The sequence below is a fragment of the Cydia strobilella genome, chromosome Z (genome assembly GCF_947568885.1).
Source record: "Cydia strobilella chromosome Z, ilCydStro3.1, whole genome shotgun sequence".
Lineage (NCBI taxonomy): Eukaryota > Metazoa > Arthropoda > Insecta > Lepidoptera > Tortricidae > Cydia > Cydia strobilella.
Window position 1 is genome coordinate 27,949,047 of NC_086068.1, and position 18,327 is coordinate 27,967,373.

Genomic DNA, 18,327 nt, shown 5'->3' on the forward strand with positions numbered 1-18,327 from the left:
GTGTACTTATTTGAGAAATTGACCATCTATCTACACATCAAGCGTGGTCCCAGACTACTATGCCCAAGGCACAGAACCGCTGCATTCCGTGGCAGCTTTCGCTACGCTGCTACGAAGTGCTGGAATAATCTTCCGCTACCAATCCGACAGAGACAACACATATATAGCAAATACAAGACAAAGATAAACAAAACAGTAGAAATAGAGATGTGAAGCCGAAATGGTCTCCACTCAGCAATGCAGCTGGCACGACTAGCGTGGTCAACAGTGGTCAGCGTAAGAGTTAAAACACTAGTTTCTTAGAGAAATTAACTCCCATTGTTCCGAATCTAAAGCGACATTAAGCACACACTCGGTACATTCCTTCACCACAAGGTCGAAGGAATCAATATGGCCGGGGTGCAGCCAGGCAGGCACAGTACGCAGAAAGTATGTCACCTTGGGAACAGCAAAGCAGGACCTCAAGCGCTACATGAGCAGAGAGCTTTTTTAGCCTCTCGCCAGCGGACCTAAGAAGTTGCTGTCTCACCTCGCAGGCGTCTGGTATTGCTGCGGGGAAAATCGGAGATCCCAAAAGATTAAAATTCTGGGTAGATAACTCCTTGAGGCCAGGGAGTAAGGTACCAAACGACGAGAAGGATGGTTGGGAATTGGCGCTACATGGAAAGAACTCACATTTACTGGAGTTGACTTCGAGGCCCAACTCCCGAAAAAGTGGAAGGAGCGCATGCAGATCCCGTTCGACCTCCTCTGGCCTACCTCCTAGAGTGCCGTCGTCGAGGTACCAAACGTTCAGTGGTGACCGAGATCTACATATCGCTTTTTGTATAGCCAGACTGAAGATTAGGGGACCAAGCGGGTCGCCCTGCTGGGCACCGACATGAGATGAAATGAGTGCACCATTATAGAAGAGCTTGGAAGGGGACGAATAAGCCTGATATAAGAAAGGGTAGAGAGCTGGGGCTTTCTCCAAAACCTCTGTTAGAAGAGTGTCGCGTTCTAAAGAGTTGAAAGCATTCTTTATGTCCAGCTTGATGATAATGCAATCCGCGTTGCGCGGGTCGAGCGCGAAGGCTCGGACGGCGTGGATGGCAGCCTCGCAACCCAGCTTAGTGCCAAAGCCCAGCTGGCATGGTTGCAAATAGGACGCCATTTCATCTCGCACAGCATAGCAACCAAGCTTGGCAATCAAACGGCGGAAGACGCTGCCGACAGCGATTGGCCTTAAACCGCCATCTTTCTTCGACAGCGCGCACAAGGACGCACCGTATATGTAAGGGCAGACCAAGCGATTTAACTGACCACTAAGGAGGAAGTTACACAGCCTGGTCAAGCACTCTAGCAACCGAAGCGCATTCTCGCTAGCAGGACCTGAAACAAGTTCCTTCAAATGTGATGGCCGAATACCGTCCAAGCCTGCCGCAGAAGCACTGTTAAATGATCCTAGAGCCTGTGCAACCTCCTCCGGTCGACTGTGAGAGGTGGGCAGGATCTGTCCGGCTCCGGTGGGAACAACAATGGCTGGAATGGGGCAGGGTGCTGTTGGCAAGGGTTTCAGGACTCGACGGTGCCACCGCATCATCCGGCATCAACACCCTGACCGCACCCCTGAGATCGCCCTCGAAAACTTTAGACTCAATAGTTCTAAGGACCGAGTGCGATCTCGAGGACACCGACTCGGCTTCGCCAAATAATGTGTCGATGACCCCCACCGATTCAATGTTACGCTTCACTTTTGTGGTCATACCCGGACCGGCTGCTTCTGGCGCTTTCAATGCGGAATAGGCAAAGGATAGCAACGCGAACCACTCCGACGTGCCATTGGCATCAATGCATCTATCGATCACATCGCACAATTTACCCGCCGCTAGATTCCGCGCTCTCTTAGGGACGTGACGCAACACCCGCACCGACTTTCTATAAGTAGCCAGGTCGTCCAAGCCCGGAGTACTACCACTGTTGGCCGACAGAACCCGCTGCTGATGCTGCTGCACCACAACCGAGGATGAGGGGGAGAGCGTCGCTCGGGGAACATTTGTGTGTATGTGCCCTATATGCACTTTCAGCCCGTGGTCCGTAAATGTGTGCGGAGAATTAGGACAATGGGGACACCGCGAACGTGTGGGAGCCTGCATCTAACTTTATTACAAATACACCATTCACAGTCAAATAAAAAAAAACGAAAATAGCATTAAATCCACAAACAAATTAAAACATAAAAATAAAAAGCAAACCAAAGGCGAGGAAAAAACACCACATACAAAAATAGGTAGCCTTAAAATAAATCTTGTGTAAAATTATTAGGAATACAATACTATTCACATTCATCGAAATCTATTAAAAATATCATAAATATACAGTGTTATTATCATGTACATAGAAAGTATTCAAATACCTAAGTCACCTATATTTCCAATAGAAATAAAATTACAATAAAAAAAAAACTTAGTTGAAATATAAAATCAATAACAATGTCAATCCTACTTATTTTAAAAACTAAAATTACAATAAAAGACCAACAACCTTTTAATTAAAATGTAGAAAAATGTTGAAACCATTTACAACAAATTATTTAATAAAAGGTGTCAAATAAATTAAAGTGTGTATCCAATTAAATATCCAAGGAAGTATAACAACCGCATCAAAATGACAAATCCAATTCATAAAAATAAAAATAAGTTAATTTAACAGTAACTGGGATGTCACTAGATATTAAATTAAATAGAAAAAAAAACAAACAAGCCATGAAAACAAAAGATGTTTGTACCTATATAATTACAATACAACTCATAAAACAACGCACAGAACTAATGTATAAGAAAGACAAAGATCAAGACATGAAGAAAGAACTTAGGTACCCGGCTGTTCAAGGAAACAAAGAAATCTATAAGAATAGTCTACAGGAATCACAGGAAGGAAGTAATAACAAGGAACCTAAAGAAACACAGAAGTACAAAGAGAGCTTTAAAAGAACTTAATCTAAACAAATCTTGGATACAAAAACTTGGACAAGACAAAGAAGAAACAAAAACAAGGAAAGACGTAATAAATCATGCTACACACTTTTACGAAGAACTCTACAGAATGAAAGACTACAACCACATACAAGAGGAAACACCCATTGCGAATAGCGTAAACTTGCCAGTAAAGCAGATCGAAGAAAAAGAAGTTTATGAGCACATAAAGCAGCTGAAAACCGAAAAAAGCCCAGGTCCTGATGGAATAACAAACGAAGCTCTAAAACATGGTACACCAATCCTGCTTCAACATATAACACATCTATTCAATATGGTACTTAATTCCGAAACCATACCAGAGCAATGGTGTACATCCGACATAATATTGCTGTACAAGAAAGGCAACTCCTTAGACATCGGTAACTATAGGCCAATCAGCTTACTGGCGAGCATATACAAACTGTTCTCCTCAATAATGTTAAGGCGAATATCCAAAACAATTGACGACTCACAACCAAGAGAGCAGGCTGGTTTCAGGGCAGGTTTCAGCACCACTGATCACATACAAGCACTAGAACAGATAATAGAGAAGTATAAAGAGTTCAATAGGAACCTATACGTCGCCTTTATAGATTATAGCAAGGCATTTGATAGCATCAATCACAGCCCAATCTGGAATGCATTGAAACAGCTTAATGTGGACCAAAAATACATTAATATTATAAAGAATATATACGCGAAAAACACTAGCCGAGTCAAGCTGGAGACAAGAGGGAAACAGATAAGGATAGAAAGGGGAGTCCGACAAGGAGATCCCTTATCACCCAAGATCTTTATTGCTGTCCTGGAAATCATATTTCGGAATCTCAAATGGGAATCAAAAGGCATCAATCTGGAGGGCCAGTTAATAAACCATTTGAGATTTGCAGACGACATAGTCATAGTAGCTGAAACTGCAACAGAACTAAGAGAGCTTATAAACCAACTAGACGAAGAAAGCACCAAAGCAGGCTTACAAATGAACACAAATAAAACCAAAATAATGACAAACAGCAAACAAATACAAATAAATATCAATGGCAACTTTATATATCAATATATATATCTAGGAAAGCAACTGTCCTTCACAACAACAAACAACGAAGAAGAGGTAGAAAGGAGAGCCAACATAACCTGCAGGAAATTCTGGTCACTGCAAGAAATCCTAAAAGGCAAATACAGCCTAAACCTAAAAAAGATAGTGGCAGATACATGCCTTCTACCGAGCCTGATCCATGGGTGCCAAACATGGACTTTTACAGATAAAATAAAGAGAAAGATAAGAACCACCCAAAGAGCCATGGAGAGGAGTATGCTCAACATAAAAAAGATACAAAAAATAAAGAGTACATCTATAAGAGAAAAAACAAAGTTAAAAGACGCACTAACTCAAGCCCTCAAATTAAAATGGCGGTAGGCAGGACACATCGCACGATACAAAGACCATAGATGGATAATATTGGCAACGAAATGGAAAGGCCCTATTGGCAAAAGGAAAGTATGAAAGCCATATAAACGAAGGCTGGACGATATAAAAGAAACTGCAGGGAAAGACTGGCTAAACAAAGCGGAAGACAGGCAGAAATGGAGAGAATTGGAGGAGGCCTACACCCAAAGAGGGGTCCAAATTAAATAAATAGATAGTAAATAGAATACATAAACCTAACACTAACTACTAACTATAAGAAACTTACTAACCAATACGCTAAAACTTCTAATGTAAAATAATTGTAAATTGGTAATAAAAGGCTTTTTTATTTATTTATTTATTTTATTTTACCTATATAATTATATAAACTAAAATTTACTAAACATCTAAGTACTAAAAACCTACGCAAATATTTATGTCGTCAAATAATAATAAAAAAGAAAAAAAAACTAAAAATAATTACAATTTAAAAATAGTTTCTATTGACTTCTCCAAGATTGAAACCTGGAACACTGGGATGCATGCTGCTCTAGCCCTCCCACTGTACCACTGCTCCAACACAACACATTTCAAAGACTATCGATGCGGTAACTGTAGTGACGAAATGCACAAGGCGGCAAGCCACCCTCCAGATAAAAATAATAAAGACAATAGAACAAAGAACTGCACTCCAATAATAACACCTGCTTATAACACTGTCGCTCGTAGCCCGTATAGCTTCCTGTTATGTTGGCACATTGACAAGTGTTGTTTTTTGTTAAAAAATAAATATCTTTGTCTATGCTGTCATGGCGTTGTTTCAATCACTACATTGGCGACTCGAGGAAATTTAATTAGTTATAAAAGTGAAAATGGCGTTAAATACGAATTTCTTGCTGCCTGGGGCTTTTGATCAAAAAAAGGACGATTGGAAAGTGTATAAAGAACAAATGTTGTTTGCGCTATAAGCCCTAGGCGTAGAAAATAACCTAGAAAGTGCCCGCGCCATTTTTCTTTCACAATGTGGAAAAGAAACTTTTGCATTCGTAAGTTCATTAGTGGCGCCGAAAAAACTCATCGAAGTGGACTTTAAAGATATCTTGGGCGTATTGGACAAGTTTTTCGCGCCTGAGAAAAGCGAAATACTTGAAGCCGGGAAATTCCATCTCCGATGTCAAGAGAAAAGTGAAAAAATGCAATCTTTTATTTCGGCCATTAAAACGTTAGCAGTGCATTGTAACTTCAGTGATTTAGAAAGACAATTGCGTGACAGACTGGTGTTGGGAGTTAGAGATGTGCGTTTGCGGCGTGAATTACTAAAAACTGACAATTTAACATTCGCGCAAGCCGTAAGCCGAAGCGTTCAATATGAGCAAACTGTGAGCGACCTTTACCCGCAAGCTGCGAGTACCTCAACACCTCCGGAGACCAAACCAACAACGAGCACAAGTACATCTGAACCTATGGACACCAACTTAGTTAACGTCGGCTCGCACAAGCGCGAGTCTGCCTGTCGTCACTGCGGGGCGAATCATAACCCTAGAGGCTGTAAATTTGCTAGGGCAAACTGTAACTACTGCAAGAAGGTGGGCCATACGGTTGCCGTATGTTGGAATCGAAATAAAAAGAAAATTAATCTGGTTGAAGTTGATGAACTGGATGACAGTAAGGAGGATTTCGCCTACATGAATGAAATCCTGCAAGTACATGTTAAGTCAAGTATTGAACAAGCTAGTAGCAAGATCTTCACTATAATTAAGTTGTATGACAAAGAAGTTCAGTTTGAAGTAGACTCAGGGGCGGCACGAACCGTCATCTCATATGAAACATGGAGAAACATGCAGTTCAATGTGAAATTGGAAGAAGCCAAAATAAACCTTATCAGCTGGGGTCAGCATCCAATTAAACTGAAGGGACTGGCTAAAGTTAAAGTTGGATATAAAGGGCTTGAACATGAATTAACAATAATTGTTGCCAAAGACAAGGGACCTAATATTTTGGGAAGAGATTGGTTTGCGCCATTGGGAATACAAGTGGAAGGAATCTGTTGGACAAGTCAAGTACCAGAAGAACTGCAATTAAAATACCCCAAAGTATTTAGTGACCAACTGGGTTGTTACACGGGGCCACCTGCAAAACTAATTCTGAAGAGTGAAGCTCAACCAAAGTTTCTGAAATGCCGACCTATTCCTTATGCTCTTAAAGAAGAAGTGAAAACCGAACTGAAGCGTCTTGAGGCAATAGGTGTGTTGACTCCTGTAAGATATTCTGATTGGGCTACACCACTCCGCATTGTGAGGAAGGAAGATGGAACCTTGAGAATATGTGGCGATTACCGTTCAACAGTTAATATCTCAATAAACTGTGATGTTTATCCACTGCCAACATCAACGGAAGCGTTCCAATTACTATCTGGGGGTAAAATATTTTCAAAACTGGACCTGAAGCAAGCTTATACACAGATGTTAGTAGATAAGGAATCTGCAGAAATTTTGACATGGAATACCCCGTTAGGACTGATGAAAGTAAACCGATTACCTTTTGGGGTCAGTGCAGCACCAGGAATATTTCAACAAGTGATGTCAAGTCAATTTGCTGACATGGTTGGTGTCGCTGTTTTGTTAGATGACATTGTAGTGACAGGCACTGATGAGGCTGAACATGCTGCAAGGCTAGCTAGGGTACTTCAGCGTATTCAAGAGCTTGGGTTCACCATAAACATTAACAAGTGTCAATTCTCTGTGCCATCAGTGACATTCCTCGGCTATGTTCTTGATGCAAAGGGCATACACCCTTGCCCAAGAAAGATTAAGGAAATCCAGGAGAGACCAAGCCCTTCAGATCTGAAACAGCTCCGTGCATTCTTAGGCCTAGTCAATTTCTATGAAAGGTTCTACAGAGCTAAGGCAGACATCTTAGAGCCTCTGCACCAGCTTCTGAAGAAAAATATGAGTTGGAAGTGGGGAGAGATAGAGGAAGATGCGTTTAAGAAAGCTAAACAGCTGTTAACCTCTGATTTGACACTTGTGCAATTTGACAAGAATAAGGAGGTAATTCTCACTTGTGATGCCTCGGAATATGGCGTTGGAGCCCTGATAAGTCATGTTTTTGATGATGGTCAAGAGAAACCAATTGCAATGGCTTCACGAACTATGCAGCCGCATGAAAGGAATTACAGCCAACTGGATAAGGAGGCCCTGGCTATTATCTATGCACTAAAGAAGTTCCGAGAGTACCTGGTTGGTGTGAAATTTACCATAGTTACAGACCATAAGCCGCTAATTGGGCTCTTGAACCCAAGGAAGCCAATTCCAGACCAAATCTCTCCACGTCTGCTGCGCTGGTCACTGATTTTAGCTAGTTACAATTATGACATATTGTATAAGCCAGGCCAAGTAATTCAGAATGCTGATGGATTAAGCAGATGGTGCAGTCCAGACCCTGTGCAAGAGGAAGCTCCTTTGCCAGAAGTGTTACTCCTTGAACAAACACCAGAAGGGTGGACAGTTTCTGTTGACGACATTGCCAGTGAAACTAAGAAGGATGAGCTGTTAAAAAAGGTTGTGTTTTTTGCCTTACATGGGTGGCCATCAGAGAGCAATGACCGCACGTTGATGCCCTACATACAAAGGAAAGATGCCATTTCAGTTAGCAAAGATTGCTTACTGTTTTCAAATAGAGTCATAATACCAGAGAAGTTGCAGGATCAAGTGTTAAAGATAATACATGCACCGCATGCTGGTATGGTACAATCGAAAGCCTATGCACGAGCGTATGTTTACTGGCCAGGCATGGACGCCGACATTACTGAAATTGTTGAGCGATGCGAACCCTGCCAGTTGACTCGCAACAATCCACCAGCAACATTCAGAGAATGGCCTATGCCCGAGAAAGCATGGCAACGCCTGCACATTGACTTTGCCGGCCCATTCATGAACAAGACGTTCTTGATACTGGTGGACGCATACTCCAAATGGCCAGAAATAGAAGTAATGTCTAGCATGTCTAGCGCACAAGTGATACAGTCGCTAAGGAAGATTTTTGCTGAACAGGGATTGCCCGACTTACTAGTATCAGACAATGGAACTGCTTTTGTCTCTGATGAATTTGAAACTTTTTTGAAGAGGAATTCCATACAACATGTAACTTCACCACCTTATCATGCAAATTCTAATGGACAGGCCGAGCGCACGGTGCAGACAATTAAGAACAAAATCAAGCGTCAGAGTGATATACCATGGCCGGAAAGAGTTGCAAAACTCCTGTATCACTTAAGAACAACTCCCAGTACAGTAACCGGGAAGACTCCGGCAGAACTCCTAAATAACAGGAAGTTTAGAACAGCTTTATCAACATTGCATCCTGATTCCAATCATAGCAAAAAGTTTGTCCAAGCATCAGGTACGGCCCTGAGACAATTTTCGATTGACCAAAAAGTATACATTAGAAAATATAACAATAATATGGAGAAATGGATGAAGGGAATGGTGGTGAAACGGAGTAGTGAAACAATATATGAAGTAAGAGGTGAAGATGGGGTGGTATATCGGCGGCATGTGGATCAAATCAGAGCGAGGAAAGATAACAGCCCGGACCAGAACTCGGAGACTGAGCTCCCACAAGACCCCATGGGGAGTACACCAGAGAGATGGGTCAGGGATCTGTCACAGGAGCGTGATCCGCCCATTGTGATACCACCTGAAAGTGAATGGAGGGATATAATTGGATTCTGATTTTGTTCTATATGTAAGGTTAGAATTTACTTGTGTTGTTGTTGTTGTTCACTCAAAGAGAGGACTGTTGAGTAGTTAATTATATTCGAGAGATGTAAGACTGATTAATGTTTCTGTCAACTTTGGTGGAAAGGTGTTATGTTGGCACATTGACAAGTGTTATTTTTTGTTAAAAAATAAATATCTTTGTCTATGCTGTCAGTGCGTTGTTTCAATCACTACACTTCCGTTCCGCGCTGTGCACTGCATTTCCAGGCCAAAGTTGTGATTAGTGTGTTATATTCCCAGCTAGCCAGCAGCTAGCTTGTGTAGTGAATGTAATGTTTATGTAAGAGGTGAAACGTCGTCACGCAGATACAGTGCACAACCTAGTGCCCAGGAATTTCTAGCATTCGCAGAGGTTCGTACCAATTAACACAGAAAACTATCACTTTATAGGCACAGTTTTTCGATTTGGCTAATAAAATAGCAGAAATTTACGGAGGAGGTGCTATCGCGACGGCCATTTTTTTTTACTATAAAATAACTACATATAAAGACAGGTAATTTTCTGGTTAATACAATGTTGTACCTAAAGACCAAATTTTTCTCTCTTATTATTTGGAATAACAATTGGACAAGAATATTACACAGAAACTATACCACCAATCAGAAACCAGTAAAAAGAGATATTTTCTGGGCTTATAATTGCAGCTTATTGTTGTCAAAACAGTATATATTCATAAGCGAAAAATATATCAATGTAGAATACAATAAAGATCACATTACCTCTCTGCAGAGTACACATAGCTTTATTTTATCAATAGCATTTAGGATACAGATGATTTAAATGTTTCATGACAATTTAAAGATATTTTACGGAAAATGATTTGTAATATTTGAGAGATGTATTATAATAACAATGAGGATGATAAAACAAAACAACAAAGTAAAGTAACAGTTAAGCTCAGTGCAAGTAAAAACTTATTAGTAGCAATCACTAACCTGCTTATGATTTACGAATCAGCAGTAAAAATGACGAATAATTGTGGCTAAGATGCTTCATCTCCATATCTACACCTAATTCAATTAGCAATTGAATAAATTAAATAAAAGCAAAATGCACGAAGATATCACACATTCTAATAAATGAATGAAGTGAATGAACGTAGGTAACAAAATTATGCACTGACAGTTCAACGGCTTGACAGGTTTTTTTGTTTACATAGACTGGATGGATGCTTTTATTTTTGCCAAATTATATTAGTGATCACTGGCCATTCATTCTCTGGCAAACAAGTTTGTCTGTTAGAAACAGAATATTAATACTCACTAGGGTTAGAAACAAGTGACAAAAAAACTAACTGAAATTGATAATGTTAGTTCCCGTTTCTGCCACGACTTCTCTTTCCGCACAGACTAACTGGATCTCATTATCACTATGGTCTGAAGTATGCTTGTCCTTTTTCAACAAATGGCATTTTACAATAAGCGAGGAGCAAGAAGTGAAAAAAGAAGCCAAAGAGAACTGCAGACAGCGTTAGAGCCATGGTAATTTTATTCATCTCTTTTCTTTAGGGGTAATGAAACTGATGAATCAACAACTGATGATACTAGCGTAAGAAAATTACAGCATGATTATCTCTGTCTATATTCCATTGACAAGCGAATCTTTCAAAACTATATTAAAACTTAAAACAATCTAAAATATAAGTCTGTCAAACAACTTTGTGCTTTGTTAATAGAAAAAGGCGCGAAATTCAAATTTTCTATGGGCCTTTTATGAATTTGCCCCTTTTTCTACTGATTGAAACGGTTGGAAAGACTATAATAATGAAAATTTTCCTATCTTGCAACTTTTAGAAAGGGACGGCGGGTCTTCTGCAAAGAGTAGTATAAAGGACCCTCCACACTCATGCGCGAATCACGGCGCGAAGCCGCGAACGCGAGTGTGGAGTTTAGTTCGCGATTCATCGAAATCGACTCCACACTCGCGTTCTACTCACGAAGGTACCTTAGAAGAAAATACCATGCTTAGTGCTCACGGCAACTAGCGATGCGAACGCTAGCTATGAAAAAGACCTTCAAAATTTTGAAAATTTGATTCCGCTAAAGAGATGTGGGACAAACTAGAGCGCATCTATGGAGGTACGTGCGCAGACAACACGTAACCTATTAGTTATTCTGTGACGTAACACGTGATACATAGAAACGAAATACCAAAAGGAAATTGGCTTTAATTAACTAGAAGTATGCATAATAAATTAGACAGATATAAGACATTAGGTTTTTAAACAAGTATGTCAATATCATAGACAATATACATATAAGGCAGAAGGAGATTATATATCATTCTCCCCCTCTATGGTTTCTTCGTCCGGGTCCAGGATGTAGTCGTTAAGATGTTGAGGCATTTTCTTAGACCTCGTAGAACTACGAAAGATCCGTGAAGGCGGAGCGTCTTGTGGTGGAGTACTGAAGACCTCTTGGTCATTATTAAGAGTGTCTGCATCAGCATCAGCAGGATTTTCTCGTCCTTCCGGCGATGTGCGATTTTCAGATCCTCCATCAATAGCTGCGTCAGGTAGAGAGTCTTCATCATCCGATAAGGGAAGGGGCGCTAAGTGTCTGTTAGATACGGTAGACTCCTGGCCATTACGTCGTCGTACATACGAGTCGCTTGGATTACTGTGTAGTAACTCGACTTCTTCGACGTAGGGGTCGGTTTTCGATCGAACAAATTTCTTTAGTAAGACAGGCCCTGGAACGAGCCATGACGGAAGCGAATCGCCGACTGGTGTCCGTCGAGGGAAATTAAATAGCTTCTCGTGTGGAGTGGCATTTATCAAAGTGCAAAGGAGCGATCGTACGCAGTGGAGAGAAAGTTTCAAGACTTGTTCCCAGTTTTCGATAGGCAGGTTCTTCGATCTTAAGGACAGCTGTACTTATAGTTCGCCAGAGGGTGCCGTTAAGCTTTTCCACTTGACCATTACCCTGAGGATTGTAGGGAGTAGAGCGAGAAGTGGCAATGTTACATTTCTTGAAGAAGCTTTGTATTTCTTCCGACATGAAGCAGGAACCCCTGTCACTATGTATGTATAAGGGCTGGCCATATTCGAAGAAAAGTTCTTTGAGGCACTTGACCACTATTGCCGAAGATGTGTCAGGACATGCGTATGCGAAAGGATAACCTTGGTCTCCTGTGCACTCTCCCTTTTAAAGGTATAACTCGTGGATCCGTACACAGTGGATGGATAACACAATAACACAATAGAACTTATATATTATTAAATATTTACATGTTAGTAAACATCTTTTATTTTGACAATCAATCTTGACGCTTTTCTGTTCAGCTCTATATTACTTCTTTTTTTCAAATATAATATGGCTAGGTCTATTTTGAAGTTAGCAGGTGTTAGCACCAAAGAGGCTGCACCTTAAAACATAACAACCATATTTATTTATTTATTATTTATTTATTTATTTATTATTCAAATTAGTTACACAGCATTACAGTATTACTACTAAGGCACTGCGAACTACAAAACAAATAAAAATACAAAGATACAATTATACAATACAATTTAAGTATTTAAGATTTGGGCGACGACATAACAGCGTGGCTCCGTTGCGTCGTCTGACTTGGTGTAGAATTCGGCAAGTTGCCCCGGAACCGCCGAAACACCACACCTTTCGGCCAGAAGTCCGCGCTAGCGATGGTGTCCTGCAGCTGCCGCGGCACGCGCACCACAAATGAACTGAAGTGCACATAGTGACGCGACTGTAGCTGGTGCACCCTCAGCGTGTAGCCAGTCTTCCGGCGGATGTACTCCATAAGTATGTATGTCATATAAGGCTGCGCATGCAGTAAAGGGTTAAGTAGGTAAGTTTAGGTTTAAGATAAAGTTAAGTTGCATATCAACAGCTAACACAAACGCAAAGGAGCCTCGTCTGCCAACAAACCACTGTGTGGTTTGGCAGAAGAAAATATGTATTTAGTTGTAAGTAAGATCTTTGAATAAACGTTTATTATTATTATTATTATTCTCTTTATTTGTTCTTTTTCTTATGTTAGGTTTTTTATAATATGCATATAAAAGTAAACTTAATTTTAATTTAATTAACTTTTCGCTTTTATCTAATTTAAAACCGGGCTCCAATGGCGTGGACACTGGTTTACAGTCTTCCATTCTAAATTTCTTAAGCGTGTCTTCAATAAACTTTTCTTCGTTGATTTTTATTTCGTTCTTCTTAAATGACACGTCTATGCCGATAAGCCTCTTTGGTCTTTCCCAAATCTTATAACTCGAATTTGGAATTTAGTAGGTATTTGACTTAATTAAGTATCTTTGGACTTGAGTAGGCAATTAGTAGATCGTCGACATAGATGACTATTATGAGTTTCCCTCCTCTTTTCTCTAGTACGTATACACATGGGTCAGCCTCTGATGCTTTGAATCCAATGTGTTTTAATTCTGTGTCGAGTTTTTTGTACCACTGCCTCCCTGCCTGCTTGAGTCCATAAAGTGCTTTAATAAGGCAGCATACTTTCACTTTTGGAGCTTTCTTTATGTCTATCAGCATGTCCTTCGTCTTATTGAAGATAGTTAAATCATCTTTTGTACTTTCTTAAACCATAATTTCTGTCAGAAAATCTTCTAGGTATCTGGGTATTTCATAACGATTTGTTCTTCCAGTTCTCCATCGAGGTACGCCGTTGTTACGTCCATCTGGTTCAACTGTAACCCTTCTTCCATAGCGATGCTAATGACTGATCTGATCGAACTTAATTTTGCAACGGGAGCGTATGTTTCGTTGTAGTCGATTCCTGGTCGTTGTGTGAAGCCCCGTGCAACAAGTCTTGCTTTTTTAGTGACTCTGTCATCGGGTCCGATTTTATTTCTAAGTACCATTTTGTAATCTACAACTTTCATATCTTTGGTTTTCTTTCCAATCTTCCAAGTCCCGTTTTTGGCATGTGCTCCTATTTTAGCTTTTATTGCATCATGCCAGTATTCGTCATTTTCATTTTTGTCAAAGAGGTTACTTATCTCCGTGAGCATGTGGCATTGTTCACTGTCACCTAGTATGAAGTCCTTCCACCATGAAGGTTTCCGCCTTTCTTTTTGGGGCCTCCCATTCTCAGGTATCTGAATCTCGTTCTCAGGTATTTGCCTCTAGTTCTCAGGTATCTGCCTTTCGTTTTCGGGCATCTCAGCAACCTCTGGAGCGTCATCGAAGTCATCTGCTTCTTCTGGCTCGTCCTCTTGAATGGAATCTGTTGCATTGTGCCTGTTTTATTGAGCGGATATCACTGGAATTTTGAGGGGGTCTTCATGCCTGTGCTCCGTGATTTCTACCTCTATCTCCCGTCTCTCGTGACTATTCTTGTGTTTCCTCTTACTTTATTTCTGTTTCCTCTTTCAGGTTTCTTTGTGTTGCGCTCCTCTTCGCGTACAAGGCCTTCGTAGTTTGTATCTTCGTCTTCAAAGTACATTTTCTCTATGACCTTGATATCCCTGCTTATCACCACGTCGTCATCTTCCGGTATGTAGATTCTGTAGCCTTTTGAGGTCAACGAGTATCCTACAAATGCACCCTCTTTGGTTTTTTGTGTCAGTTTACCTCGTCTGTTCTTTTTCAATACAAAGGTCTTCCTGCCAAAAACGTGAAGATGGTTTCCGGATGGTGTCTTGTTCATCCATTTCGTTTTATGGTGCCATTTAATGTTTTCCAAGGGCTACGGTTTATAAGGTAATTTGCCGTAGAGACCGCTTCTGCCCAGAGCTTTTGGGGAGCATTTGCTTCTATCAACAGGCATCTGGCTTTATTTAACAAGGAACGATTTTTCCTTTCGCTTATCCTATTCATCTGGGGTGTGTAAACTGTGGTCAATCTTCTTTGAATGCCATGCGAAGCGAGAAAGTTGTCGAACTCCTTGTTGCGGTATTCTGTCCCGTCGTCAGATTGCAGGTATCGAATCTTCTTGTTATGGAGCGTCTCAACTTCATTTTTGTAAGTTTGGAAACATTTCAATACGTCGCTTTTATTCTTGATGAAGTATACGTAGCAGTATCGGGTAAAGTCATCAATGAATGTGACGTAATATCTTGAGCCTGTCAGTGACTCACATTCGAAGGGTCCACAAACGTCACTGTGTATGATTTCTAGCGGTTGCGTCGTGTAGAGATCATCATGTCTTGTAAAAGGTAATCTTGACATCTTGCCTTTGATGCAGGTCTCGCAGGTATCTAATTTTTCTTTACGTAGGTTCAATCCGTACATAAGGTTGTCTGCGGCCATTTTGTTAAGATCCTTTTCATTTATGTGGCCAAGTTTTAAATGCCACTCCATGATGTCACAATGCCCTTTGGGTATGTAGTTTGCAGTTGCTTCTTTCTTGAATTTAAGGTAGTACAGTTCATCTCTTCTCTGTGCTGTCAGTAATATTTTGCCATTCTTCTGTGTGATAAGAGCTTTGTTTTTGTCGAAGATGACCTTAAATCCTTTGTCGGTAATCTTTCCAACAGACATTAGGTTTACTGATATATCAGGAACGAATAAGGTGTCATCTATGTTGTAACCATCACCTTTTTCTGTCTTGACTGTTACGCTTCCTTTTCCTTCAATGTTACTTGTGTGTTTCTTTGATGCCAACTTGAGCGTGGCATTTTCTGAGGTTATTTTGGAGAATTTAGATTTGTCGCCGCAAATGTGGGAAGAACAGTCGCTATCTAAACACCAAGTATCTTCTCTGGCGCTTGAATTTACGGTACTCAGACAGAGGTTGAAGTTGCTAGTCTGGTTTCTGTTCGTCTTGTCATTTGAAGTCTTCCTCTTGCTCCAACATGCCTCAGTAGTGTGACCTTTCTTTTTGCAGCTCTTGCAGTACGGTTTCGAGTCCTTTTTCTTGAAATGGTACGCTTCGGAGCTCTCTGGTTGTTCACTACCACTCCTGGCCTGATATTCTTCAAGAATCTTAACCTTCAGGTCGTCAGGATCGGGCAGGGTGTCTCTTGATTCAATCGCGATGCGAAAGTGTTCATATGTCATTGGCAGACTGTAGAGCAACATTATGCTTAGCAATTCCGACGGTATTTTTATGTCCATGTCGGCTAACTTGTCCTTGATGTCCATGAAATTATTCAAGCGATCACGGATATCTTCTTCTGTGGTCATCCGTTTTAGAACCAATTGTTTTAGCAAGGTTGCTTTCCTCGCGGGGCCGGTGCTTTGATAAATCGCTTTTAATTTGTCCCATACGGCTTTTGATGACGTGCAGGTCTTCACTTGTTTTAGTTCGGAAGGTGACAGCAAAAGAAAAATTTCAGCCCTTGCCTTCAAATCTTCCTTGGTGAAAATTGACTTCGTCGTCTCATCCGCTTCTGGTAACAATATTTTCTCGCCACTGACGATATCCCAATAATCGTTTTTTATCAGGACGGCTTGCGCTTGTAAGCACCATGTGTCATAATTTGACTTGTTCAACGTTTCAATATTTCTATAACTCGTCAATGCCATCCCGAATATTTCCAGGCGCGGATATTCAGAAACCACGCTCTGCTACAATTTGTGAGGGAATATGAGAGGGCAGCTGGAGTTTAAGAATAAAACGACGGAGCACAGGCACAAATGTTTACGAAATCTTTTAGCTACGAATGACAACAAATGTCAAAATGTATTTCAAGTTACATGTCAATCATCCGAGGATCCAAAGAGTCGATCGGCGGCGAGAGTCCCGTGGCCAGTACTCTCACAAGTGAAGTGGAATTTAAAATATCAATTGGCTCAGAAGACATTTGTCAAACACCAATAGAAACAGAGGGAGCAATCTTAAATGAACGTCAAATACCGGAACAAACCGTAATCCATCCCGAAGAACGAATGGATCAAGCCGAACTAGTTCAATACGACACTGAGAATGTACCTGAGGTCCGAGCCAATCCTAACCATGTTCTAGAGGGAGAGTGCACAGGAGACCAAGGTCAGGATTATTACGACCAAGATTACGGCCTACGGCCAGGGGCCCTATTCGAGATGCACAACTGTCAGTTTCGGCTTCAACATCAGTTCAACAGTGGAATGAATCATTTGTTCATCAACTGTGGAAAGTATCATTTGGTTGTACACCAAAACTCATTCATTGAAAAAATTATGCAACAAAAATCAACTTTGTTTTCTTACTACTATACGGTTTAAAATGGCTCTGAACTCTGCGTGGTTCGGTTTGGTTTAGTTGTCACCTAACTGTGGATTGCTAATGTCAAATTTACCTATTTGACAACACACGATTTCTTCCATTCAACTGAAGTTCAACACGAAACGTCACTTAACGCATGTCGAATACCGCTCCTGATAATATACCAGGAGAGGTATGGAAGTTATTGCGTGAGAATGGATGTATGTGGCTGACTTTATTCTTCAATAAGTTGTTACATGAAGAAACAATCCCCGACGAATGATGCGACAGTTTGCTGGTGCCCATTTTTAAAAACAAAGGGGATGTACAGGAATGCAACAACTATAGAGGAATAAAGCTCATGTCACATAGCATGAAAATATGGGAAAAAGTGATAGAGAGACGCCTGAGAGATGAGAGTGATATAACACAAAACTAGTTGGGGTTTATGCCGGGGAGAGGTACAACAGACGCCATTTTTGCACTTCGCCAAATGTGCGAAAATACAGACATGCCAAAAAGAACCTGCATATGGTGTTTGTTGACCTCGAAAAAGCATACGATCGAGTACCCCGAGAGGTATTGTGGTGGGCTTTGAAAGAGAAATGCGTGCCTGGGAAGTATGTGGAGCTAATCCGGTCAATGTACAACAACAGCTGCTGGCACCACCGACAGGTTCAGTGTCACAGTAGGCTTGCACCAGGGATCGGCTTTAAGCCCTAACCTCTTCCTGCTAGTTATGGACGCTCTGTCGTCGGACATACAGGAGGAGGCACCTTGGTTTATGCTGTTTGCTGATGAGATTGTGCTTGTAGGTGAAAACGAACTAGAGGTGCAGAGCAGACTTGAGAAATGGCGGCAAAAATTGGAGAATGTTGGCCTAAAGATCAGCAGATCTAAAACAGAACACATTGTCATGAATTTGACGTTGTCATGTAATTAATTCCTATCGTTTCTTTTAGCATAATAAAGTCTAAGATTCAGGTTTATTCTTTATTCTCATACCATCTCAATTTATTATGCTAAAGCTCG

At 40.9% G+C, this 18,327-nt stretch overlaps 2 protein-coding genes across 2 annotated transcripts in view; one reads left to right on the forward strand and one right to left on the reverse strand.

The window, feature by feature from the left end:
* The window catches only part of LOC134754145 (protein furry), a 351,985-nt gene extending 341,695 nt beyond the window's left edge, over positions 1–10,290 (reverse strand). Inside the window, exon 1 of the mRNA XM_063690243.1 lies at positions 10,122–10,290. The gene's annotated coding sequence lies outside the window, so the exon portion shown is untranslated. The remainder of the gene's footprint in view (positions 1–10,121) is intronic.
* On the forward strand, positions 5,598–9,137 carry LOC134753722 (uncharacterized protein K02A2.6-like). The gene has a single exon (XM_063689661.1). The coding sequence runs from the start codon at positions 5,598–5,600 to the stop codon at positions 9,135–9,137; it is 3,540 nt and encodes a 1,179-aa protein (XP_063545731.1).
* Positions 10,291–18,327: the final 8,037 nt, after the last annotated feature.

What these genes read in the sequence shown, in the direction of transcription:
- LOC134753722 (XM_063689661.1), top strand. Translation starts at nt 5,598, where the DNA reads ATGCAATCTTTTATTTCGGCCATTAAAACGTTAGCAGTGCATTGTAAC.